This window comes from Acinonyx jubatus, chromosome E3 (assembly GCF_027475565.1).
Source record: "Acinonyx jubatus isolate Ajub_Pintada_27869175 chromosome E3, VMU_Ajub_asm_v1.0, whole genome shotgun sequence".
NCBI lineage: Eukaryota > Metazoa > Chordata > Mammalia > Carnivora > Felidae > Acinonyx > Acinonyx jubatus.
Window position 1 is genome coordinate 31,765,120 of NC_069398.1, and position 25,658 is coordinate 31,790,777.

General features: G+C 42.8%; 1 protein-coding gene across 2 annotated transcripts; it reads left to right on the forward strand.

Moving 5' to 3' along the window:
• The first annotated feature begins 1,160 nt into the window (after positions 1–1,160).
• Positions 1,161–25,349, forward strand: LOC106982606 (zinc finger protein 33B). Of its 2 annotated transcripts, none has more exons than XM_053213549.1 (6): positions 1,161–1,270; positions 1,930–2,106; positions 2,989–3,047; positions 13,896–14,037; positions 14,325–14,420; positions 17,327–25,349. In XM_053213549.1, exons 3-6 carry the CDS (start codon positions 3,009–3,011, stop codon positions 19,990–19,992), a joined length of 2,943 nt encoding a protein of 980 aa, XP_053069524.1. In that variant the 5' UTR covers positions 1,161–1,270; positions 1,930–2,106; positions 2,989–3,008; the 3' UTR covers positions 19,993–25,349. The 2 variants fall into 2 exon arrangements, with proteins under 2 accessions (XP_053069524.1, XP_053069523.1); XM_053213548.1 differs by lacking the exon at positions 1,161–1,270 and adding an exon at positions 1,313–1,565.
• Positions 25,350–25,658: the final 309 nt, after the last annotated feature.

A 25,658-nucleotide genomic window follows, 5' to 3' on the forward strand; every position in this document is an offset into this window, starting at 1 on the left:
ACATGTTAATTCCATTCTTAGACTCCTGTGAATGAACCATGTCCAGAATGTCTACACTGTTCTATACTGTTTGTGGGTTCGTCTTTGTGTATTTAAAAAAACACAGGGGCACCTGGGTGGCTCAGTCGGTTAAGCGTCTGACTTTGGCCCAGGTGATGGTCTCCTGGTTCGTGAGTTCAAGCCCTACATCGGGCTCTCTGCTGTCAGCACAGAGCCTGCTTCAGATCCTCTGTCCTTCTCTCTCTCTCTGCCCCTCCCCTGCACTATCTTGCTCTGTCTCAAAAGTAAACATTAAAAAAAAAAAAACCCACATATTTGTTTATATTCTCTACAGCACATAGGCACATTAAAAAAGGACCCTATCTTCTATCTTGGAATCTATCTATCTGTCCATCTATCTATCCATGTATCTATCAGAGAGAGAATGTACGTGCACAGGGGAGAGGGGCAGAGGGGCAGAGGGAGAGAGAGAGAATCTCAAGCAGGCTTCACACTCAGCACAGATCCCACGGCCCTGGGATCCTGACCTGAGCTGAAATCAAAAGTTGAACACTCAACCCACTGAGCCACCCAGGCGCCCTGTATCTTCAAGTATATTTTGATTCCAAAATGGATCACGAACATTGTTACACGTGAGTTATTTACCTTACAGTATAGTTTTGAATGGCTACCCCCTTCCCCAATGTATTTTACATATTCATTGATTAGACACTTAAATTGTCTAAATTTATATTGCTTCCATTATTTTTCTAGTGCAACTAAATTGAACAAGATTCATATATATACATCATTGGAGGTTATTTCATTATTATCCAATTGCTTGGCTGGGCAATTGATTGCAAGGACTAATTTCGTTAAGATTTTCATCTGTATTCCCGAATCTCTCCCTTGTTTGGCGGCTTTGAGGCCCCTCACCTCCTGGCAGGAGAGGTCGCGGAGCTGGGGTTGGGGGGGGAAACATGGGGAACTGGGGGTGACGTGGGGGCGGAATGGGAGTGGGGCGATGTGGGGGAAGGGAAGGATGGGGTGGGAGTTGGGTGACGTGGGGGAGGGGCAGAGCGGGAGTCAGGGTGACGTAGGAGCGGGGTGGGGAGGGAGTCCAGGTGTTGGGGGCGGGGAAAAGGGTGGGCCCGCGCAGGCCACGCCCCCCCACGTGGGCGGAGTGTCCCGCGCGCTGGGCGGTGCGCGTGGCCGGGCCGGCGTCGTGCTTAGTGCGCAGGCGCGCGTTTCTCCTCAGCGGAGCGTGCCGGCTGTCCCGGGCCCTACTCGGGTGCGGCGGCGCGAAGGCGGGCGGTGGGTCCAGGAGGTCCGGACCGTGGTCCGCGCGGACGGCCTGAGGCTGCGGCGTGGGGCGTGGGGAGGGAGGCTTCGGGTTCGCTCGGGGCCCGCTCAGGCCGCCCCTCCTCCCCCGCCACCCCGGCGGGGGCCGAGTCGACACCGAATGGGGGCGCCTCTGGAGGGCCCCGAGCGAACGCGCAGGAAGTGCGGCGTTTTGGGGGGAAGCCGCGCTCGCCGCGGGGTCTCCGTCCTCGTAGGCGCCGAGGCGGCTCGACCGCTTCTCGGAGGTAGGACGGGGACCGGGTGTCGCGCGCTGCCCGCCGTGCACCCGTCGGACCCAAATGTATTGTGGTCACGCGCGCACACGCGCGCGCGCGCGCCCCGCGGCGGTGTGCATCCCAGGGCTCCTTTCGTGTCAACCTGGGTCCGTGGAATATGGGTCCCCGGGGAGCCGCGGGGGTCCTGCCCGCCGGGGGCCGAGGGTGCTCCCCAAATCTGCGCTGTCCGGGGGCTGAGGGCGCTTCGCGGCGGCCCGCCTGCCTTTGTCCTCAACCCCCTGCTTTGCGCTCCCTGACAGGCGCTGTGTGTTCTCGGGGAGGCGGGTCCGGGGCCCCTGGTGAAGGTGCCAGCCAGCGGGTGTCTGTCCCCTAGGCTCTCCTGGAACAAAGCAGCTTCACGGAGGCAGGAAGGACCGGGCCGCAGGCGCAGGAATCCCGCCGGGAAGAACGCATCAGAGCCCGTCGGAGCCTCAGAAGAGAAAGACGGAAGAAACGCGGAAAAGAAGCAAAGGGGGGCAGGGCTCCGGGGATTTCACCGCATTCAGATGCTGTGAGTCACTTTGCCGGCAGCTGGGGCCAGGTGGTGGCGAGGGACAGACCGTGGGGAGAAGTGTCGCCTGGTTGGCGGGACGCTAGGAGTTCTACAGCCGGGCAGCTTTTCTTTTCAACCGCACCCCAAACGCTCTCTTGCCTCCCTTCGTTCTCCACCGATTCTTTCCAGAAGCTGGGCAGCTTTCACCGCGTCGGGCCTGTGGAGGTGCGCTCTCGTGTCCCGATCTTACAGGCTCAAGAGTAGTAGTTCAGGGAAGGTTTGCCAGGCTTTTTCCTTTCTTTCTATTTTTGTCTCATCTGGCAGAAGTGGGGGAAAGATCCTGACAGAGGAAACGGCTTATTTAGGATTAACAAGAGGCGAATAGAAGCCAGAGTCCCTGACTCCAAGCTTGGTGCTGTCCTCACAGTCCCATCAAAGCAAGTTTACTCCTAAAAGATCCTTTTGAGAAGCATCAGTCCAATTAGAAGAAACACGTTTTTAGAAGACCTGCATTCAAGGCACTTGTGCCTTTTTCTAAAGCTTTGAGGATTCTCCTACCCAGGGGGTGAACGTTATCTAGTAAATCAGATACACAAAACAATCTTTAGGATTTGTTCTCCCCTGCAACGTCAGGTTTAATGAAGACCTTGTATTTCATTTTTTTGACGTGCCAGAATTTGCTTAATAATAGTTCCGTTTTTAACGTTTCTGTGTTGGGGGACGCGGCGTAGTTAAAGCAGTAGGAAACATTGCAGGAGTCACAGAGGGACGGATGTCACCTTCCTTCTCTTCTCCACCATCAGAGGTTACCCAGCCTTTGTGCAGAAGTTTGTACAAGAATCCAGATGCTGCAGGGCCAGCCAGCTCTCATTATCCTGTTCCTCTGTCCTTCTCTTACAGGTACGCCTTCCCAGGTTTTGATGCTCTTCCGAGTACAACGGAAAATGAACAAATCCCAGGTGAGTTATTTTCTTTTCTTTATTCTTGATTTCTTTTTCCGGCAGGTTTTGTGGTTTTTGTAAATGTGTTCACACATTATTGCAGAAGAGTGGAAATAGAGGAAAAGTACTTCAGGGCCAATGAAGAATGAGTGGGTGGTATCTGTCTAGCAGGCAGCGAGCAGTTGGCTGCAGGTCACGGGACCGACCCTACAGTCATCAAAGGTGACCCACACGTTTATCTTTGAGCTTCCTGATCTACGCAGGATTTTCAGTGACCACAAAGAGAGACCAGGCAGTTTTTTCCTGGGACAGAGAGACTTAGTGACTCTGGAGTCTGGAAAAAATGTCTTTGAAGTTCTTCAGGTAGTGAAGAACCTTGCATTGAGCCCCTGGTTGCCTGTAATCATTTCTCATTGGAAGTGGAGGTCAGAACTCAGGTTTTATCAGGGACTACAGTGGTGTCGGAGTCTGGAGAGCTGCCCGAACGTCCGCTCTGATCTGGGGACAAAACCCGAAGGCTGTCTGGAGGAATGAAAGAAACGGACGACTGGTTCTTTTTTAACTTGTTAAATTGCACAGTTGGACAGCAGATTGTTCAAACTCACAGTCTTTGGCAAATGCTTGTGCACTATCCGTTCACGTTTCTTTTATTTTGGTAAAGTGTATATAACAAAATTCGCCATTTTAGCCATTTGACCATAAGCATACAGTTCAGTGGCATTGATTACACTCACAGTGTTGTGCAGCCATCACCATGATTTTCAAAACTTTTTCATCTCCCCAGACAGATCTCTGTAATCCTTAAGCAGTAACCCCCGATCTCCCCCCACCCCCCAGCTAGAGGTACCCAAAACTGCTTTCTGTTTCCATGAATTTCCCTATTCTAGATATTTTATTTAAGTGCAATCACACAGTCTTTATTCCTTTGTGTCTGGCTTCTTTCACTTAAAATGTTTTCAGGGTTCATGCATGCTATAGCCTATATCAGAACTTCCTTTTTAAAAAAATTTTTTTAATGTTTATTTTTGAGGGAGAGACAGAGCATGAGTGGGGGAGGGAGTTGCAGAGAGAGAGGGAGACACAGAATCCGAAGCAGGCTCCAGGTTCTGAGCTGTCAGCACAGAGCTGGCCATGGGGCTCGAACTCATGAACCGTGCCAGATCATGACCTGAGCTGAAGTTGAACACTTAACCGACTGAGCCACCCAGGTGCCCCATACTCTGCTCTTACTTGGTAACCATCCTACCTGGGAACCCAGCAGGGCCATCCGGGAGAATTAGGGTGTCCTTTCCCTTCCCTGAATGCTGTCTCGGATCATACAAGGTGGAGTTTTGTTGTTGTTGCTTTAAGGATTTGGTTTTTGTTAGAGCAGCGTTAGGTTTCCACCAAAATTGAGTGGAAGGTACAGAGATTTCTCATGTACTCCTACCCCCCACCCCCAGCCTTCCCCATTATCCACCTCCCCCCCCCCCAGAGAGGTGCATCTGTTGTAATTGATGAACCTACATTAATACATCATAATCATCCAAAGTCCATAGATTACCTTAGGGCTCACTCTTGGTGTTCACACTGTGCGTTTTTGACAAATGTGTAACATGTATACCCAATTACGATATCATACAGCGTACCGTTGACCCTTGAGCGAATTGGGGATTAGGTGCACCAATACCTCGTTCAGTCAGAGATTTACACATAGCTTTTAGCTCTCTCCCCCCACAAACTCAACTATTAATAGACTGGAAGCTTTACTAGTAACATAAACAGTCGATTAACACATATTTTTATGTTACCTGTATTGTATACTATATTCTTACAATATAAATAAGCTAGAGAAAAAGAAACTGTCATTAAAAACTCATAAGGAAGAGAAAACATATTTGTAGTACTGAATTTATTGAAAAACATCAGGGGCACCTGGGTGGCTCACTCAGTTAAGCATCCGACTGTTGATTTTGGCTGAGGTCATGATCTCCCGCTTCAAGAGGTTGAGCCCTGCATTGGGCTCTGCACTGACAGCATGAAGCCTGCTTGGGATTCTCTCTCTCTGTATCTCTCTCTGTCCCTCCCCAGCTCATGTTCTCTCTCTCAAAGTAAATAAAAATTTAAAGAAAAAAAATCTGAGTATAAGTAGACCCATGCAGTTTAAACCTATGTTCTGCATTTTCACTGTGCTTAGAAATCCTCTGTGCTATTCATCCCTCCCTTCTCCCTCCCCCTGGCAACCACTGATATTTTCATTGTCCTCATAGTTTTGCCTTTTCCAGAATGTCATATAGTTGGGATTGTACAGTATGTAGCCTTTTCAGACAGGCTTTTTTTCATTTAGTGGTATGCATTTAAGATTCCTGAAGGGGCACCTGGGTGGCTCAGTCAGTTAAGCGTCTGACTTAAGCTCAGATCATGATCTCACGGTCTGTGGGTTCGAGCCCCACGTAGGGCTCTGTGCGGACAGCTCAGAGCCTAGAGCCTGCTTTGGATTCTGTGTCTCCCTCTCTCTCTGCCTCTGCCCTGCTCACACATTGTCTTTCTCTCTCGAAAATAAATAAATAAACATTAAAAAAAAAAAAGATTCCTGTCTGTCTTTTCATAGCTTGATAGCTCATTTCATTTCAGCTCTGAATAATGCCCTGCTGTCTGGGTGGGCCACAGTGTAGTTATCCATCACCCACTGAAAGACATCTGGGTTGCTTCCAAGTATTGGCAGTAGTGAACAAAGCTGGAATAAATGTCCACGTGCAGGTTTTTGTGTGGACACAAGTTTTAACTTCATGGAGTGAATATCAAGGAGTGTGATTGCTGGATCATATGGTAAGAGTATGTTTAGTTTCATAAGAAACCCATCAAACTTGTCCACGCTAGCTATACCATTTTGCGTTCCCACCAGAACTGAATGAAAATTCCTGTTGTGTTCCATCCTGACCAGCATGTGGTGTTATCAACGTTCTGGATCTGGGTCATACTAATAGGTGTGTGGTGGTATTTTAATTTTCATTTCTCTAATGATATATGGAGCACCTTTAAAATTTTTTTTTTAATATTTATTTATTTTTGAGAGACAGAGTGAGACAAAGTGAGACAAAGTGAGACTGGGGGAGGGGCAGAGAGAGAGGGAGACACAGGACTGGAAATGGGCTCCAGGCTCTGAGCTGACGCGGGGCTTGAACCCACAGACTGTGAGATCATGACCTGAGCCGAAGTCAGACGCTCAACGAAGTCAGAGGCTCAACCGACTGAGCCACCCAGGCGCCCCAGGAGCACCTTTTTATATGCTTATTTGCTATCTGTGTGTCTTTGGTGAGGTGTCCCTGAAGGTCTCAGGTTGTTTGTTTTCTTAGTGTGGAGTTTTTATTTTTTAGGTTTATTTATTTTATTTTAATAATCTCTACACCTGATGTGGGGCTTGAACTCATGACCCTAAGATTAAGAGTCACATGCTCTTCTGAGTGAGCCAGCCAGGTGCCCCGCTTATTGTTAAGTTTTAAGAGTTCTTCGTATATTTTGGGTAACAGTCCCTTACCAGATATTTTTATTGCAAATATTTTCTTTCAGTCTGTGGCTTGTCTTCTTACTCTCTTGACAATGTCTTTCACAGAGTGGAAGTTTTAATTTTAATGAAGTCTGGGTCATCAGTTCTTTGTTTTGTGGATTATGCCTTTGAAGTTGTATATAAAAAGTCATCTCCAAACCCAAAGTCTAGATTTTCTTCTGTTTTGTCTTCTAGGAGTCGTATGGCTTTGTATTTTACATTTAGGTCTGTGACCCATTCTGAGTTAATTTTGGGGAAAGATGTAAGATCTGAATGTAGATTAATTTTTTGGCACGTGGATTTCCAATTATTGCAGGGCTATTTGTTGAAAAGACTGTCTTTGCTCCTATGTCAAAGATCAGCTGACTGTATTTATGGAGGTCTATTTCTGGGATCTCTGTTTTGTTCCATTGATTCTTTCACCAGTAGCAGGTGCCTTGATTACTACAGCTTTATATAAGACTTGGGGTGAGGTAGTATTGGTCTTCCAACTTTGTTCCTTGCTTTCTATATTATATTGGCCACTGTAGGTTTTTGCCTTTATGTATAAACTTTAGAGTCTGTTGATATCCACAAAATAACTTGCTGGGATTTTGATTAGGAGGATTAGGATTGATTAGGATTGAAGCTATAGATGAAGTTGGGAAGAACTGATATCTTGACAACATTGAGTCCTCCTGTCCACAAACATGGGCTAACTCTCCACTTATTTAGTTTTGTATTTGTTTCATCAGAGATTTATGATTTTCCTCATACATATTTTGTATATATTTTGTTAGATTTATACCCAAGTACCATTTAAAAAAATTTTTTTTAAGTTTATTTTTTTTATAAGAGAGACAGAACATGAGCAGGGGAGGGGCAGAGAGAGAGAGGGAGACACAGAATTGGAAGCAGGCTCCAGGCTCTGAGCTGCCAGCACAGAGCCTGACATGGGGCTCAAACCCACGAACTGTGAGATCATGACCTGAGCCGAAGTCGGACCTTTAACCGACTGAGCCACCCAGGTGCCCCCCAAGTATCATTTTTTTCTCGGTGAAAATGTACATGAAATTATGTTTTTAATTTCAGATTCCACTTATTCATTGCCGTTATAAGGGAAAACAGTTGACTGCTGTATATTAACCTTGTATTCTGCAAACTTGCTATAATCACTTAATAGCTTCAGGACTTTTTTTTGTTAATTCTTTTGAATTTTCTACATAGATGAACATGTCATCTGTGAACAAAGACACCTTATTTCTTCCTTCCCAATCAGTTCCCAAGCTTCTAGTTCCTCACCATTAAGTATGATGTTAGCTGTAGGTTTTGGTAGGTATTCTTTATCAAGTTGAGGACCTTTCTCTGTATTCCTAGTTTATTGAGAGTTTTTATCATTTTTTAGATGCTTTGTCTGCATCTATGGATGTGGTCATGTGATTTTTCTTCTTTAGCCTGTTGATGAAATGGGTTTACCTTAATTGATTTTAAATATTTAACCAGCCTTGTGTATCTGGGAAAAATACTACTTGGTTGTGATATATAACTCTTTTTATACATTGTTGGACTTGTTTTGCTAATATTTTATTGAGGATTTTGCTTCTACGTTGATGAGAGATATTGGCGTGTAGTTTTCTTGGAATGTCTGTCTTATTTTAATATTAGGGTATTGATGGCCACATAGAATGAAATAGGAACTATTCCACTCTGTTTCTTTTTTCTTTTTTAGAGAGAGAGAAAGAGTGCACATGCATGATGAACCAGGGAGGTGTAGAGGGAGAGGGAGAGAGAGAATCTTAAGCAGACTTCCCCAACTAGCATGGCGCCTGATGCCGGACTCAATCTCACGACCTGAGACCACGACCTGAGCCGCAATCAAGAGTCAGACACTTAACTGACTGAGCCACCCAGGCGCCCTCTCTGTTTCTATCTTGTAAAGGAGATTGTAGAGAAGTAGTATAATTTCTTCCTTAAGTGTTTGGTGGAATTCACCAGTAAACGCATCTAAGCTTGGTGCTTTCTGTTTTGGGAGATTATTAATTATTGACTCAATTTCTTTGACAGATATAGACTTATTTAGATTGGTGTATTTCTTCTTGTGTGTTTGGCAGATTGTGTCTTTGAATAACTTCACGCAGTTATCAAATTTGTGGACAGAGTTATTCATTGTATTCCTCTATTATTATTTTAACATCCCTAGGATCTTTTAATATCCCTAGGATATCACTATATCCTCTCTTTGATTTCACATCTTAGTACTTTGTGTCCTCTCTTTTTTTCATAGAAAGCCTAGATAGAGGTTTATTGATTTTTTTTTTCTTGGATCTTTTCAAAGAATCAGCTTTGGGTTTCATTGACTTTTTTTTTCCTATTGATTTCAATTTTTCAATTTCTTTTGAAATTTCCATTTGATTTCTACTCTAATTTTTATTATTTCTTTTTCTTCTATTCACTTTTGGTTTGTGGATCTTTTTCCAGTTTCCTAAGGTGGAATCTTAGGTGATTGATTTTAGATCTTTCTTCTTTTCTAACTATGCACTAAATGCTATACATTTTGCTGTATTGCTCTGGCTGCATTGCACAAATATTTGATAAATTGTGTTTTATTTTTCATTTAGTACAAACTATTTTAAATTTCTTTTGAGATTTCTTCTTTCACCCGTGTGTTATTTAGAAGTGTGTTGTTTGATCTTCATGTATTCTGGAGTTTTTCAGTTATCTTTCTGTTATTGCTGTATAGTTTAATTCCACTGTGGTCTGAGGGCAGAAATTGTATGACTTCTATTTCCTATTAATTAATTAAGGTGTGTTTTATGGCCCAGAATGTGGTCCGTCTTGGTGAATGTTCCAGGTGAACTGGAGAAGAATGTATTCTGCTTCTGTCAGATGGAGTAGTCTATAGATGTTAGATCCAGTTGACCGATGGTATTGTTGAGTTCAACTCTCTTACTGATTTTTTGCCTGCTGGATCTGTCCATTTCTGGTAGAATAATGTTGAAGTCTCCAGCTATGTAACGGTGGATTCACCTCTTTCTCCTTGGAGTTCTGTCAGTTTTAACATATTTGACATTTTGTTGTTAGGCACATACATATTGAGGATTATTATCTTTTCTTGGAGAATTGACCCTTTTATCATCATGAAAGCCTCTCTTTATCCTTGGGAACTTTTATTAAAGTCTGCTGAGCCTGAAAATAATATAGGCCCGCCTGCTTTCTTTTGGTTAGTATTAGCATAGTGTGTCTTTCTCCAGCCATGTACATTTGATGGGGGTTCACTCTTCAATGCAATTTTCCCCAGTTTTTTTATTGTGGCATATAAAATTTACCATTCTAATTATTTTTAAGTGGTATTAAATAAATACATTCATAATGTTGTGCAGCCATCTCCACCATCCATCCCCATAACTCTTTTAATCTTATAAAACTGAAATTCTGTGCCCATTGAACAATAACTGTATTCCTCTTGTCTCTGGCAACCCTTCCTCTTGTCTCTGGCAACCACTATTCTCTGTCTGTGATATTGACTATTCTGATATCTGATATATTTATATATTTATATCTATGTTTGATATTCCTATATATTTAGCTCATGTAAATGATGTCATACAGTATCGGTCTTTTTGTGGCTGGCTTATTTCACTTAACATAATGTCTTAAAGGTTCATCTATATTATAGCATGTGTCAGAATATCCTTCCTTTTTAAGGATAAATAATATTCTATTTTGTGTATATAACACATTTGCTTATCTGTTCATCTGTTGAGGAATACCTGGGTTGTTTCCACATTATAGCTATTGTGAATAATGCTGCTATAAATACAGGTGTACAAACATTTCTTCACAATCCCGCTTTCAATTCTTTTGGGTCTATATCCAGAAGCAGAATTTCTGGGTCATGCAGTAATTCTGTTTTTAACTTTTTTGCAGAACTGCCACACCCTTCCATAATGGCTGTACTATTTCACATCCCCACCAACTGTGCACAGGGGATCCCCTATCTCTACATCCTCTCCAGCACTTGGGTGTGTGTGTGTGTGTGTGTGTGTGTGTGTGTGTGTGTGTATTATCATAACCTAATGGGTGCAAGGTGGTATTTCATTGTAGTTTTAATTTGCATTTCTGTAATGATCAGTGATGTTGACCATCTTTTCATGTGTTTATTGGCCATCTGTGTATCTTCTTTGGAAAATGCTGAAGTCCTTTGCCCATTTTTGAACTGGTTGTTTGTGGTTTGTTGTTGTTTTGCTCTAGGAGTTCTCTATGTATTCTGGGTATTAACACCTTATCAGATATATTACTTGCAAATATTTTGGCCCACTCTGTGGGTTGCATTTTACTCTGTTGAGAGTGTCTTTTCATGCACAGACTTTGTAATTTTCAGGAAGTTCAGTTTATCTGTTTTTTCTTTTGTTGCCTACCCTTTTGTTGTGATGTCCTATCCAGAAAATTATAGCCAGGTATAGTGTCATAAAGATTTTGCCTTAAGTTTTTTTCTAAGAGTTTTATAGTTTTAAATCTTACATTTAGGTCTTTGATCCACTTTAATTTTTGTCTGTGGTGTTAAATAGGGTTCCAACTTCATTCTTTTGCATGTGGATACCCAGTATTCCCAGTGCCATTTGTTGAAAAAAACTGTCTTTTACTCACTTCATGGTCTCGGCACTTTTACAAAAAACTATCTGACCTTGTATGTGAGGTTTTATTTCTGGGCTCTCTATTCCATTTGTCTATGTCTGTCTATTGCCTGTGCCACACTGTTCTGATTTCTGTAGCTTTGTAGTGAGTTTTACAGTCAGGAAATATGAGTCCTCCAGCTCTTCTTTTTCAAGATTGTTTTGGGTTATTTGGGGTCCCTTGAGATTCCATGGGAATTTTAAAAAGAGTTTTTCTATTTTTGTAAAAAAAAAAAAATCATTGGGATTTTGATAGGGATTGTGTTGATTCTGTAGATTGCTTTAGGTAGCATCTTGACATCTTTGCAATGTTATGTCCTCCAATCCATGAATGTGGGGTGTGTTCCTATCTAGTTATGTCTTTAATTTCTTTAAGCAGTGTTGTGTAGCTTTTATTGTACAAATTTTCACCTCCTTTGTTAATTCCTAGTATTTTATTCTTTTTGATGTTATTGTAAATGGGATTGTTTTTATAACTTCCATTTCAAATTGTTGTTAGTGTATAGAAATGGAACTGTTTTTTGTGTGTTGACTTTGTATCCTTCCTGCTACTTTGCTGAATTCTTTTATTAGCTCAGTTTTTTTGTGGACTCTTTAGGGTTTTCTGCATACAAGATCATACTATTTGCAAATAGATGTAATGTTATTTCTTCCTTTCTGATTTGAATATCTTCTCTTTTTTTTTTTTTTTTTGCATAATTGCTCTGGTTAGAATTTCCAGTACTATATTGAATAGAAGTGGCAAAAATTGGGCATCCTTGTCTTGTTCCTGGTCTTAGAGGAAAAACTTTCTTTCACCACTGAATGTGATGTTTTCTCTGGGTTTTCCATGTATTACTTTTATTATGTTGAGGTAGGTTCTTACTATTCACAGTTTATTGAGTGTTTTTTCATGAAGAAGGGGTACTGGATTTTGTCAGATGATTCTCCATCAGTTGAGATTATCGTATGGTTTTCTTTCCTTCAGTCAATATGTAGTATATGATGTTGATTGATTTTCATATTTTGAACTATCTTCACATTCCAGGAATAAACTACTTGGTTATGGTATGTAGTACTTTTAATATACTGCTGAATTTGGTTTGCTAGAATTTTGTTGAGGATTTTGCATCTGTACGTAAAGGATAATGGTCTGTAGTTTTCTTGCAGTGTCTTTTTCTGGCTTTGGTATGGTGATGCTGGTCTCACAGAATGAGTTAGGAAGTGTTCAGTCCTCTTCAGTTTTCTGGAAAAGTTTGAGAAGGATTGTAATTTAGCTCTTCTTTGAATTTTTGATAGAATGAAACAGTGAAGCCATGAGGTCCTGGACTTGTATTTGTCCCTATATTCCTCATTTCTGACCCAGTCTCCTTCCTAGTTACAGTTCTGTTCAGATCATCTATTTTCCTCCTGATTTAGTCTTGCTAGGTTTTGTGTTTCTGGTAATCTATCCATTTCCTCTTGGTTTTCCAGTGTTTTGGCACACTGTAGTTCATAGTAATGTCTTATAAGCCTTTTTATTCCTGCAAAGTTAGTAGTAATGTCTTTATTCTTCATTTCTGATTTTAGTAATTTGAGACTTCGCTGTTTTTTCTTAGTCCATCTAGGTAAAAGTTTATCCATTTTGTTTATCTCTTTGAAAAATCGGCTTTTATTTTCATTTTATCTGTTGTTTTTCTATTTTGTTTATTTCTGTTCTGATATTATTATTTCTTTCAGCTGGGTTTTGGTTTAATTTCTTCTTTTCCTGGTACCTTAAGTTTTAAAGTAGGGTTTTTGGAAGTTTTTGATTTGAGATCTGTCTTATGTTTCAGTGTAAACATTGCAGCTGTGACAGTGATTGCTTTCAATCCTTACTGGCTCCTCATTATCTTGAGTGTCCTGCCTCCTGCCTATAGAGGGCCTAGGATGCTCCAGTAGGAAGGAAACAGTCAATTGTCTACATTTAACTTTTAGCCAGGGAAAAAAAAAGTTAAATTAAGCCTATCATTATTGCATGGGTTGACAGGGTGTATATATTATTTACTAATAAATAAATTAATTGGAGGTGCTCAAAAATTTATTGCTAGGGTGAGGGTGCAGTATTTTAGAGACACTCAGCTATAGGACTAAGACCCAGACTCACCTGTAATGTATCCCTGAACACCTTTGCAGAACTTTATCTTCTTAGAGTCCTACACTGCGTTCTCCTGTCACACTTCTGGGTGTTTGTCATGCCTCCTTGGCTCTGCTTGTGTAATGGTGCCACATTAACAAAGATCCCCTGCTAGATGAAGCACAACCTGACAATACACAATAGAGCCATATTGTCTACCCTTATTTAACACTAACTGTACATGATTCCCATGCACCTCTCATAATACCGTATTACAGGATAAGTGTTTGTAAATGTGATTTGTCTCCTTACTAAGGCTTAAGCTCCTTAAGGGCAGGGGGAAGAAAAGAGGACTGATTTAGCTTAATATTCTTGGCAGGGTAGGACAGTTTCAGAAACACAGTGGGAAGTGTAGTTTTTTTATTTGAATTAATAAGTTAATACACTCGGTTTTCCTGTCATATCAGTTTACCCCACAAAATAAAAACAAAACAAGATACAGAGTAGGCAACATGTATAATATTTGTCGTAAACTCTCAGAGTAAACACGTTAAGAGTTCGTTCTCACATATCTATTTCATGTCACCTAATACTGATCTCTTTGGCTTGAACAGAAATGCGCTGGTCTGGGATCCGTGTCGTTCAAGGACGTGACTGTGGACTTTACCCGGGATGAGTGGCTACAACTGACAGGCACACAGAGGACGCTGTACCGGGACGTGATGCTGGAGAACTACAGCCACCTGGTCTCAGTGGGTGAGGGATGTTCCTGTGTAATGTCTCATAGTATGCGTTTCTTTTCTTCGTTCTTAGCTGCCAGAGTTTGTGGGCCCTTGAAGGAGTGTTTAGTGATAATGTGTGTACATCTCATGGGTCAAAGATTTTCGCATTGGGCATAGAAAGGATGTGTTCCTGCCTCCCTAATGAAAGGTTCAAATGGGCACCTTTATCATGTGGCTCCTGAAGCTGCACCTTCCTCGTCCTCCACGGGCCCTGATACCCAAGCAGCCCGTGAGGAGTTTTATCCTGTATCCCACTCACAGGGTGTCACCTCACCAAACCAGAGGTGATCTTCAAGTTGGAGCAAGGAGAAGAGCTGTGGCCATCAAGGGGAGAATCCCCAGATCAGGGTGATCAAGGTGAGTTAGTCATTATGGAGAATGAAGCCCACAGAAATCAGGTCCCGGATGGGCTGGTTCTGAGGTTGGTGTGTGTCTCAGTAGTTCTATTTTGGGCCCTGAGGCCTTCGGAAGTAGCTGAACAGTGAGCTAGCAGACCTCCAATCACCCAAATCGCCCTACTTCATCACTTGTAAATACCACTGCTGTCCTTTTCTGCCTGATACCCAGTATTGAGCCCTTGCTTGCGTCATCTTAGCGTCTTCTGTTTCTTTCTCTAGTGTGCATCTTCCTCCATTTTCATGGTGTATTTTCTTTTTATGTCCCCCCCACCCACGTGTGCATTCATTCATTCATTCTTCTGCAGATATTTCTACTATGTGCCACTCGTGTTCTTGGTGTTGGAGATAAACCAGTAAATGTAACAATCTTCCTGAGCTCTTGGAGCTTACAAGCTAGCAGGAGAAGATAGATCTAACTAAAAAATTTACCTATCAAGTGGTGACAAGACCCATGAAGACAATTAAAGTAGGCTAAAAGCAGATGGAGTGGGGTGTGCTCTCTGACACCCCACCTGGGCACCTGGGTGGCTCAGTTGGTTAGGCGTCCAACTTCAGCTCAGGTCATGATCTCATGGTTTGTGAGTTTGAGCCCCGTGTCAGGCTCTGTGCTGACAGCTTGGAGCCTGGAGCTACTTCAGATTCTGTGTCTCCCTCTCTGCCCCTCCCCTATTCACACGCTATCTCTCTCTCTCTCAAAAATAAATATTAAAAAAATAAAAATTTTTAAAAAAAAGGTGGTCAGAGAATACCTTTTTGATGAGGTCCACCTTAGAGCAGATAATTGAATGTTATGTGGATTCTAGGGGTTCCAGGCACAGTGAATACCTGGGCCGTGCTCTTGTGGCAGGTGTTTGTTGGAAGTGTTCTGGGGGCCACTGTGGCTGCAAGGATGCATTTGAGAGGAACACTGGTAGGGGATGACTTCAGAGAGTCAGCCAGAGCCCCGATGATGTTTTACAGGGCATGGTAAGGGCTTTGACTCTATTTTTGGTGAAATGGGCAGCTGTTAACAGATTTCTGCAAAAGAATATTTTAGAAGAATTTCCGTGGCCACTACTGTCCAAGAAGATCAGAGATGGGTGTGAGTTTGGTGGTTAAAAGTAGAAACAGAGACTGTATGCAGGGCTGGCCCCATGAGCACGCTGCCGGAATCACCCGCCAATATGGCACATTTGAATTTATTGCTCACCCTAACAGTTTCAGTAGTGCCTTGTAGGTGGGTGAACGAAATCAGGTTATTTGTGGGATTTGAGGGTATGGTTTCAGACAGGATCTTGATAACCATTGGGTAAGGATGCTAATGTAATAGTTCAGGATGTGTGAACACAACAAGGATTGAAGAGTCCTGGAGAAAAAGTTTATTATTTATTGGAAAGTTAAGCAGTTTATTTGAAAGGTTTCTGGGAAAGGGTGTTTAGGTGGTCAGTCAGCTGAGCGTCTAACTCTTGATTTAGGCTCAGGTCACAATCATTGTGGGTTGTGGGATCGAGCCCTGCACCGAGTGTGGAGCCAGCTTCAGATTCTCTGCCTCCCTCTGCCCGTCTTCCCTGCTAGCACTCTTTCTCTAAAATAATAATTTGAAAAATTAAAAAAAAAAAGGGTTTTGGGGAAGCTTCTGAACTGAACATTAAAATTACTTGCAATCTGTAGCTTCCTGGGCAGGAGTTTCCTGCAGGAGTAAAGTCCTGTCACAAAGACAGCAGAGCACTAGTCAGGTTAGCCTAGATGGTGAGCTGTGTGGGCTGTTGGGTTTCAGTGGGGGAGACATGCTTGCATTGCTTCAGATGAGAAGTGATGGCGGCTTAGAATAAGGAGCTGGTGCACATGGGGAGGCGGGACTGCGTGTTTAGAGAGGAGGATTGGCTGCTGAGTCAGATGTGGCATGTGATGGGGGGAGGCAAGCGTTCCATCTGAGCAACATGATGATGGTGGTGGGAGGTGTTAACTGCGCTGGGGGGTTGGGGAGGATCGGTTTGGGGACGTTTATAATTTAACATCGAATAATTTGAAGATCTGAAGTTCTTTATGTTTTCATTGTATTCTCATAGCCAGGCCCTGCTTCCAGGCTTGATTCCCAGTTCAACAAATCAGTCCTCAGAAGCAGTCTCCTGCTGTATTACATTTTACTGTTTCTTGTTCCCTTCCCTTCCCTTCCCTTCCCTCTTCCCTCTTCCCTCTTCCCTCTTCCCTCTTCCCTCTTCCCTTCCTTCCTTTGAGAGAGAGAGAGAGAAAGAGCGAGCTGGGGAGGGGCAGAGAGAGAGGCAGAGGGAGAATCCCAAGCACACTTTGCACTGTCAGCACAGAGCCTGACATGGGGCTCAGTCTCACAAACCATGAGATCATGACCTGAGCCGAGGTTGGACGCTTAACTGAGCCACCCAGGCACCCCTACCATTTCTTGATTGAAGTTCATTTTCTAGTAGGTTCTTTAAGAATTCATGAAAACAGTATTTACCTGCATTCTTGCATGTTCAGACTCACTGGCGTTACTTCACCTGAGTACCATTTTGTCTACATATGAAACTATTGGGATTTACTTTTAGTCTTGAAGGATTTGTCATTCTTTCTCCATTGCTTTTAGCACTAAATGCTATTATGGTTGTCTTAGATCAGCTTGATTTTTTTTTTTTCTCACAAATGACTTATTCAAGTTCTGGGGGTGTGATGCACAGCATGGGGACTAAGACAGTAAGAACAGAGGAAAGTTGTTGAGAGTAGATGTTGACCATTCTCACCACATGCACAATCTACTTGTGTTAACTACATAAGGTGATGGATGTGTTAATTATCTTGATCTTGGTAATCATAGGAAATGTGTTAACATCTTTAAAGTAGACTTAATTTTTCTTATTTATGACCTTATAGACAGAAGCCAGGAAAACCAAGATAAATGTTTGTGGCGAGTTTCACTCATTAACAAAAAATCTCTGACTAAGAAGAGAGAGAATGTTTGCAGAAAAACACCCTGTGAGTATGACTCATGTGGAAAGAGTTTGAAAAATGTTTCAGAATCCGTTATTAGTGATAAAAGTCATTCAAGTAGGAACTCTGATGAAATTACTGCATGTGAGAAATTTCTTTTTGATAATAATCAAGAAAATATTCCTACTGGGAAAAAATCTGACGCACATAGCCAAGACAGCAAATCCCTCAGTCAGACTCAGGACCTTACTGAGCAACACAAAATTCAAACTTTGGGACTACTTTTTGAAGATGATGAATGTGGAGAAACCTTCCTTAATAAGTCAGCCATCATTCCACCTACAAGGGCTCAAACAGAAGAGAAATCCCCTGATTGTACAGAACATGGGGGAAATATCAGTGATGAGTCAGCCTGCCAAGTCCTTCAGGAAACTCACACAAGGAAGAGTCACTCTGAGGTCAAAGAGTGTGAGAAGTCAGCCCTCTTAAAACATCAGAAAGTTAACGTAGAGGAGAAAACCCAAGAATCTAATGAAAATGAGAATAACTTCAGCAAGAAGTCCCATCTCACTCAACCTCCTGCAACTCACACGGGAGAGAAAACCTTTGAATGTAGTCACTGTGGGAAGTGTTTTTATCAGGAGTCTCATCTGACTCGGCACCAGAAGATACACACAGGAGAGAAACCATGTGAAAGTAATAAATGTGGGAAAACTTTTCAGAAATCACAACCCACAGACCCTCTGGGATCTCACCCAGGAGAGAAGCCTAGTGAGTGTGACACAGCCCCGGTTCAATTGGCCCCTCCTGGTCAGCAGAGGACACAGTCAGAAAGGAGGCTGTATGTGTGCAGTGAGTGCAACAAGTCTTTTCGTCATAACTCCGCCCTCAAAGTCCATCAGAGGATTCACACAGGAGAGAAGCCCTATCAGTGTACCGAGTGTGGGAAATCCTTCCACGCAAAATCAAACTTCAATCATCATCAGAGGACTCACACAGGGGAGAAACCTTATGAGTGTAAGGAATGTGGGAAATCCTTCGGTGTGAAATCGAACTTAACTAAACATCAGAAAACACATACGGGGGAGAAACCTTTCAAATGCAATGAGTGTGGGAAAACGTTCTTACAGAAGTCACAGTTTGCTGACCATCAGAGGACACACACAGGGGAGAGACCCTATGGATGTAATGAATGTGGGAAATCCTTCTACTATAAGTCAGCGCTGCACGTACACCAGGGGAAGCATACAGAAGAGAAACCCTATAAATGTGCAGATTGTGGGAAGTCCTTCTGCTATAAATCAGCCCTGATTATCCATCAAGTATCTCATACAGGGAAGAAACCGTATGAGTGTAAGGAATGTGGGAAAGCCTTCTGTGTGAAATCAAACCTCACTAAACATCAGAAAATTCACACCGGTTTGAAACCTTATGAATGTAACGAGTGTGGCAAAGCCTTCCCCATGAATTCCATCCTAATAGTACATCAGAGAACCCACACGGGGGAGAAACCCTATGGATGCAATGAATGTGAGAAGTCCTTCTATAAAAAATCAGCCCTCACTAAACATCAGAAAACGCACACAGGGGAGAAACCACATGAGTGTGACAAATGTGGGAAGGCCTTCCATATGAAGTCAACCCTCATCATACACCAGAGAACTCACACTGGAGAGAAGCCCTTTAAGTGTAATGAATGTGAGAAGTCATTCTATGTGAAGTCACTTCTTAATATTCATCAGAGAAATCACACGGGAAAGAAACCCCACGTATGTAGTGAATGTGGGAAAGCCTTTTCCATGAAGTCCAATCTCACCGATCATCAGAGGACACATTCGGAAGAGAAACCCTATGAATGTAACGAATGTCAGAAGACCTTTCGCCATAAGTCAACTTTAACTGTACACCAGAGGACTCACACGGGGGAGAAACCCTATAAATGTAATGAATGTGGGAAATCCTTCTATATGAAGTCAGCCCTCAGTCAACACCAGAGAATACACACGGGGGAAAAACCTTATGAATGTGAGAAATGTGGGAAAACCTTCTTCCAGAAGTCCCACCTCACTAAACATCAGCGAACACACACAAGGGAGAAACCCTATGAGTGTAAGGAATGTAAAAAAACCTTCTTCCAGAAGTCACACCTCATTGAACACCAGAGAACACACACTGGGGAGAAGCCCCACGAATGTAACAAATGTGGGAAATCTTTCTGTTATAAGTCAGCCTTAACCATACATCAGAGAACTCACACAGAAGAGAAACCTTATAAATGCAATGAATGTGAGAAATCTTTCTGTATGAAATCACACCTCACTGTCCATCAGAGAACTCACACAGGGAAGAACCCCTTTGAATGTAAGGAATGTGGGAAAACTTTTTATGTGAAGTCAAACCTCATTAATCATGAGAGAACTCACACAGGGGAGAAGCCCTATGAGTGTAAGCGATGTGGGAAGTCCTTCTGTATGAAGTCGACACTCACGGTTCACCAGCGCACACACACGGGGGAGAAGCCCTATGAATGTAGCAAATGTGGGAAGTCCTTCTGCAAGAAATCGACTCTCACAAAGCATCAGGTAATTCACACAAGAGAGATACCCTAAAGATGCAGCAGATATGGAAAACCCTCCTGAGTGAAGTCAAATTTTGTCACGCCAAGAGAACCCAGGAGAAACCTTATGACTTTAATAATGTGGAGACCCTCTCCTATGGAAATTCAGTCTTTAATTGGCATCAGAAGACAAGGGAGCGGGGGTTTGTGGGCTCTCTCTGGAATGAATGTCGGGGGGGGGTATCCATGTCATACAGTACTAAATATCAAAGAACTCACATGGAGAGACAGCCCTAACAATGTCCCGTATATTAGCGTCTACCTATGAATCTAACCTGTGTCTCAGAGAAATCAGTCACAGGGCTAAAATCACAGAGTGCAACAAAAGTATAAAAGCATTTACAGAGTCACAGCTTACTGATCACCAGGTAATTGATGCTGGAGTGGAACTATATAAATGTTTTACATACACGAAAGTGTTCAAAGAAAAAAATCAAACTCTGTAGAAGAAAGGAATTAATATTGAGGGGAATTCTATCAATTTGGAATATGTGGATACATTGTTTTTTCTAGAGATAATGTAGCATTAGAAGTCATAATTCTGACGTGGTACCAGATTTTGAAGATGTTCATTGTGGGAGTATGAGGCCTTTGGAAAAGCACATGGCAGCAGCTGACAGCATGAGACACTTGAGGTGCCCAAGTAAGGACGGCTTTGTACACACATGATGTATGTTTGGTTTATGTAGCAGATGTTGAAATTGGTGTCGGTAGGAAGTATCTCCCCATGGTTTAGTAATTATCAGGACAGATTTCTCACACTAAATGCCCCCAGTGTGTTTTTATATTTTTATAGTACAATATGCATTATAAGTGATACGTTTGACAAATTTGAAGTACTATACCCCAACAGACTGTTAAGGAAAGGGAAGTACACAACACCACATATCACGCTACATTCAGTGTAAGAGTCGGGAAGTAACTTGCACACACACACACACACACACACACACACACACTCGCTTATTTTTGCAAAGGGAAGTACTAGAAGGATAAACCGTAAACTAATGAAATGAATTGGAGGCAAGAGTGAACATGCTAGAGTCAGGGATGGAAGCAACATTTCTTTCGTTACACCTCTTTATGAAATTTTGACTTTTGAATAAATGTAAAATTATTTACATATTCAAAAATAGAAAATAAAAGCATTCTGAAATTGAAAACAGAAGTCATCTTTATATCAAATTGGTAACCGCACAGAGAAAATAATTTTTACAAGAAACTTGTGAATGCAGAATTAGGACTGTATGTTTTCAGTGGGATATGTTTAAGGACAAAGACCTGCAAAAACTTATAAACATGGCTCGTTAATTTTATTAGTAATCCTGGTGTTATTTTGGATCCAGTTTTTGTATATTGTAAGATAAGGCAAAAAGAAACCATTGGAGATACCAGAGCCCAAACCCCCAGTTTAAGAGAAGAGGTGACCATAAAAACAAGAATTTGTGTAAACCTTACCATAATGAGAAATATGAATTGAAAGTATTGCTCATTATTTTTTAGAAGTTGTATATCTAAAACTGTCCACTGAGGGTCCAGAAGCCATGGCACCCCCCCACAGATGAGCAGATATGGTGTCAGCATTTCCCACACAAGGAACCAGGACTCCCCGGAGAGACAGCTGGTTCTAGACCTGGGCCCTGAAGTGTCCAGGATGAGGCTGGGACCTCTTGTGTCAGAAAACAAGGAAATACTCAAAGATTAATGGGGAGATGTCCGAGGTCCCAGAAGCTAGCCTGCAGGGTTTCTCCTTGGCCAAATTTGAGGTAATTTGATGACCAAACAGACCGACTATGACTGATGGCAACATTCGAATAAACAAAAAAATCTGTCCACAGCAATACAGAAAAAGAGAAAGGGGCTTGAGCTCATTTCCACCATTGGAGACAAATCTTGCCCAAACGCCTTACTCTGTAATTAGAAGAATTTCCACCCTGCCCTTTTAGTGGGCACAGTTGTGGAAAGGCTGATTATTACAGAAAAGTGTCCACTAATAAATGTAGGAGGAATGATAGAATTTGAAAATTTGCTAATTTGTAACCCCTAGGGCATCTAGGCAAAGATGATCAGTGGATGCCAGGATCATTTGACACAAAGGAAACTGGGAGTTTGTGCAGTGTGAGAGAATCTCCCACAGACATCTTCCTCACTGACCCTGTAAAAGGTAACGTTCACAATGGAATGATTGTTCACCCCCATTGACCAGGGGTGACATTGTATGCCTCTTGCTGAGATGCAGTGTGAGGTACGTACGTACGTTGCGCTGGGGCATAGTCTTGGCAGGATATTTAATATGGTTTTAATCAAGCGTTTAGTCTTTTAGTTTACAGAAAATACAGAAGAGAGGAACAGCTTCAGTGGAGAAATCAATCAGCGAAATCTGTGGGGCATTCACCAAGGCAACTGGCCTGATCTCTAAAAGCCAATGTCATTTTTAAAAAGAGAGAAAGGGTCAGGGGGACTCTTTCAATCCAAAGAGACTAACAAGACATAATCAGATGCAGTGTGTGATCCTTGATCGGATCCCCAAAACATCCAGCTCAAGAAGACATCCACGTATGTACTTTGGAGTCATTGAGAGGAATTTGAATGTGGAATGGTATTCGGTAATATTACAGAATTAGTTACTCTTCCGAAGTGTGATAATGGTGGTTGTGGATGGGAATCTTTCTAGGATGCCATGCGGAACAGAAAGGTAAGCTGTCATGATGTCTGCAGCTTTGAAGTACGTAAGTGCAGCTTATGCGTACATAAGTAGATGAAGCAGAAAGTAGCAAGATCTTAGTGAGTGTTGAACATAGTGGTCGGGACACGGATGTCCACTCTACTTTTCTTAACAGAGCTCTGAGAAATTTCGTTAAACCTTTTGGAGAAGTACCTCACTACTTATCTATTCTCTCACTCTCTTTTTGGCATTTATAAATAGTGATGCCCATCGTTACTGATCTGCTCTTTAATAAAGAAGGCAAACAATACCTTAAAAAAAAAAAGTGTTTGCCTGTCTTGGGTTTAGCTGATTTAATAAGAACACAGTCATTAAGTGTGCAAAGGCAGGGTGCAGCTCTGTTAGCAAAACAGAGTGTTTGTTACACTGAAGACAGGCGTGTGTAGAAAATACCCTTCTCTTTCCTGCTCCTGACAGTATTTGGGGTGCCTACAGATGTACAGCGACAGAGTTCTCGTGTGAGGGACCCAGGGGCCACGTGCGCAACAGGACGCCAGAGACGGTGTCCTGTCCTTGTCTCCTTCCTCACTCAGTGTCCAGACAGCAGGTCGGCAGCTGCTGAGCCCTTCCTCCTCGTGGCAGTGCCTTGGTGTGGCCTGGTTTTCCTCCCTCACCAGAGGCTGTTTGGGGCTGAGAGTCTGACCAAACACTGGCCAACAGGATGTTTAGGGAAGTATTTGGGGTGATTCTTCATTGAGGAATCAGGGCAGAATGGCATTGTCCATCTGGATACCTGTTGATTGCGTCTTGTGACTCAGGGCTGAGGTCAGGGTGGTGAGCTGAGGGAGGGCAGAACCACAGGCAGGGAGCACACGGATGGTGAATTCACCAGCTCGGAAGCCGCTCTGTACCCGGAAGGTGAAGGTCGTTCACATTCCTTACGCCTGTTGGACTTGAGACTTCTGTTCGTTGGAGCTATAAAGCATCCTAATATTGCGGAGGTATACTTTTTTTTTTTCATTTTTATTATGTAATTCACATATGTTAGATACAGGAATTTGGGAGCAAGAATGATTTCTTTTGAGGAAATGATTCAGTGACTGCCCTGTGCCCTATAAATTTCCATGCAATGATGAAGTACTGTTATTTCTTGTCTGAAAGAAATGGAGCACAGGAAAATTCTTTTTGCAACCCAGTTACATACCAAGTATTCTTTATGTGAAACAACATTTAAAAAATTGTCATTCGTTGATCTTTTCCATTTTTCTTGACAAGATGTGGCTTGATGTGTCTGATTTTTATTTTCCTAATGAACTGCTAGTTGTCTACGCCACTCATCTTTTTGTCCCTGACTCGAAATACTGTCTTTATCATGGATTAAATGATCATTTGCAGTGTTTTTTTTTTTAATTTTTTTTTAACGTTTATTTATTTTTGAGACAGAGAGAGACAGAGCATGAGCAGGGGAGGGTCAGAGAGAGAGGGAGACACAGAATCTGAAATGGGCTCCAGGCTCCGAGCTGTCAGCACAGAGCCCGACGCAGGGCTCGAACTCACGGACCATGAGATCATGACCTGAGCTGAAGTCGGCCGCTTAACCAACTGAGCCACCCAGGCACCCTGAGTGGTTTTCCTTTTTGTGTGCTGAGTGCTCTTCCCTACATCCTTTTAGAAAGGGAAGCTGATACCCCAGAGCCAGCACATTCCCTGGCAGGCCAGTCACAGCAGCCGCCCTGTGAGCCCAGTTTAGTTCCTGGGATGGATGCCTAATCTAAGGCCAGCGAGACTCGACAGGGGCTCCTGCTTGGGCTTTGATAGACATCGCAGGCCAGCGGTTGGCTGGTTTGGATGATGGAGCTGCTAGCCGCTTGGTTATCTTGGGTTTTCTCCTATTTGCAGCCAGTCCTAACTCGTAGCTTGTAAGTACTCTGATTCTGGCTTGTTTGTTTCTGTCTTACAGACCTCTTTTAGAATTGTGATGAGCTAAACCATGTTTTCATTGCTCTGTCTCTGTAATGTTTTGCCACGTATTGAAAAGCACGTCTCTCTTCATTCTGTTTTTCAAATCTCTCTTGGCTTTTCCCACATTAGTTCTTAGAGACAGCCTCCCGAGTGGACTTAACCAGGCTCTTCTCCCAAGCCTTTGGGGTTCTGCTGGAGTTTGTGTTTAAATGTAGTCTCAAATAGCTGCCCACCAAGAGTGGCACACTCTTGATCCATCCCCAGCGACCAGAGAGGTAGGACTCATGGTGACAGCTTGTTAATTTCTCGTTCCTGTGAGTAGACCATACTTTGTTTCTTTGCACGTTTTACAATTACTTGATGAAAACTGGACATATTTTTTAATGTTCATTTTTGAGCAGGAGCAGATGGGAGGGTCAGAGAGAGACACAGAATCCCAAGCAGGCTCCAGCACAGAGCCAGACGCGGGGGCTCGAGCCCATGAACTGCAAGATCATGACCTGAGCCAAAGTCAGATGCTTAATTGACTGAGCCACCCAGGCACCCCAAAACTGGGCATTTAAAATATAATCAGCAGCTCTGGGAATCAAATTTTCCCCTCACCCCAGAGTTTGTGTTGTTTCTTGTGTGCTCTTTTTATTGACTTTTCCGTATCAGTAGGTATGTATTCCTTGTCATGTGTGGCCACTGTTCTCTGTTCCAGTAACTTAGAAGTTAGGTGTATTTTCTCACTTTGCTTAAAACACCTGCAGCTGAAAAAACAAAACAAACCAACAAACAAAAAAACAAAAAAAGAGGTGGGGAGAAAGAAAAAGAGGAAAAACAATGTTGTCCCAGTCTTTGCAGACTGGCTCTTTATCAAGCATGCCTTCACTGCTCAGCCAAGCTGGTTCCGGTTCTGCCTCAGCCTTCACTTCATTTCTGTTGAACCCGCAGGCCCATCCATGGTGAGAGCCTAGGGACTTCTCCACCTTTTCTAAGCTGTGACCCACCCAGGGCACACGTCATTTCCTGGCATGCACGGAAGCTTC

Coding starts and splice junctions, on each gene's coding strand:
- LOC106982606 (XM_053213548.1), top strand. CDS start 1,442: ATGGGGGCGCCTCTGGAGGGCCCCGAGCGAACGCGCAGGAAGTGCGGC. Junction 2,107..2,988: donor TTTCACCGCATTCAGATGCT/GTGAGTCACTTT, acceptor CTTCTCTTACAG/GTACGCCTTCCCAGGTTTTG. Junction 14,038..14,324: donor CAGCCACCTGGTCTCAGTGG/GTGAGGGATGTT, acceptor TCCCACTCACAG/GGTGTCACCTCACCAAACCA.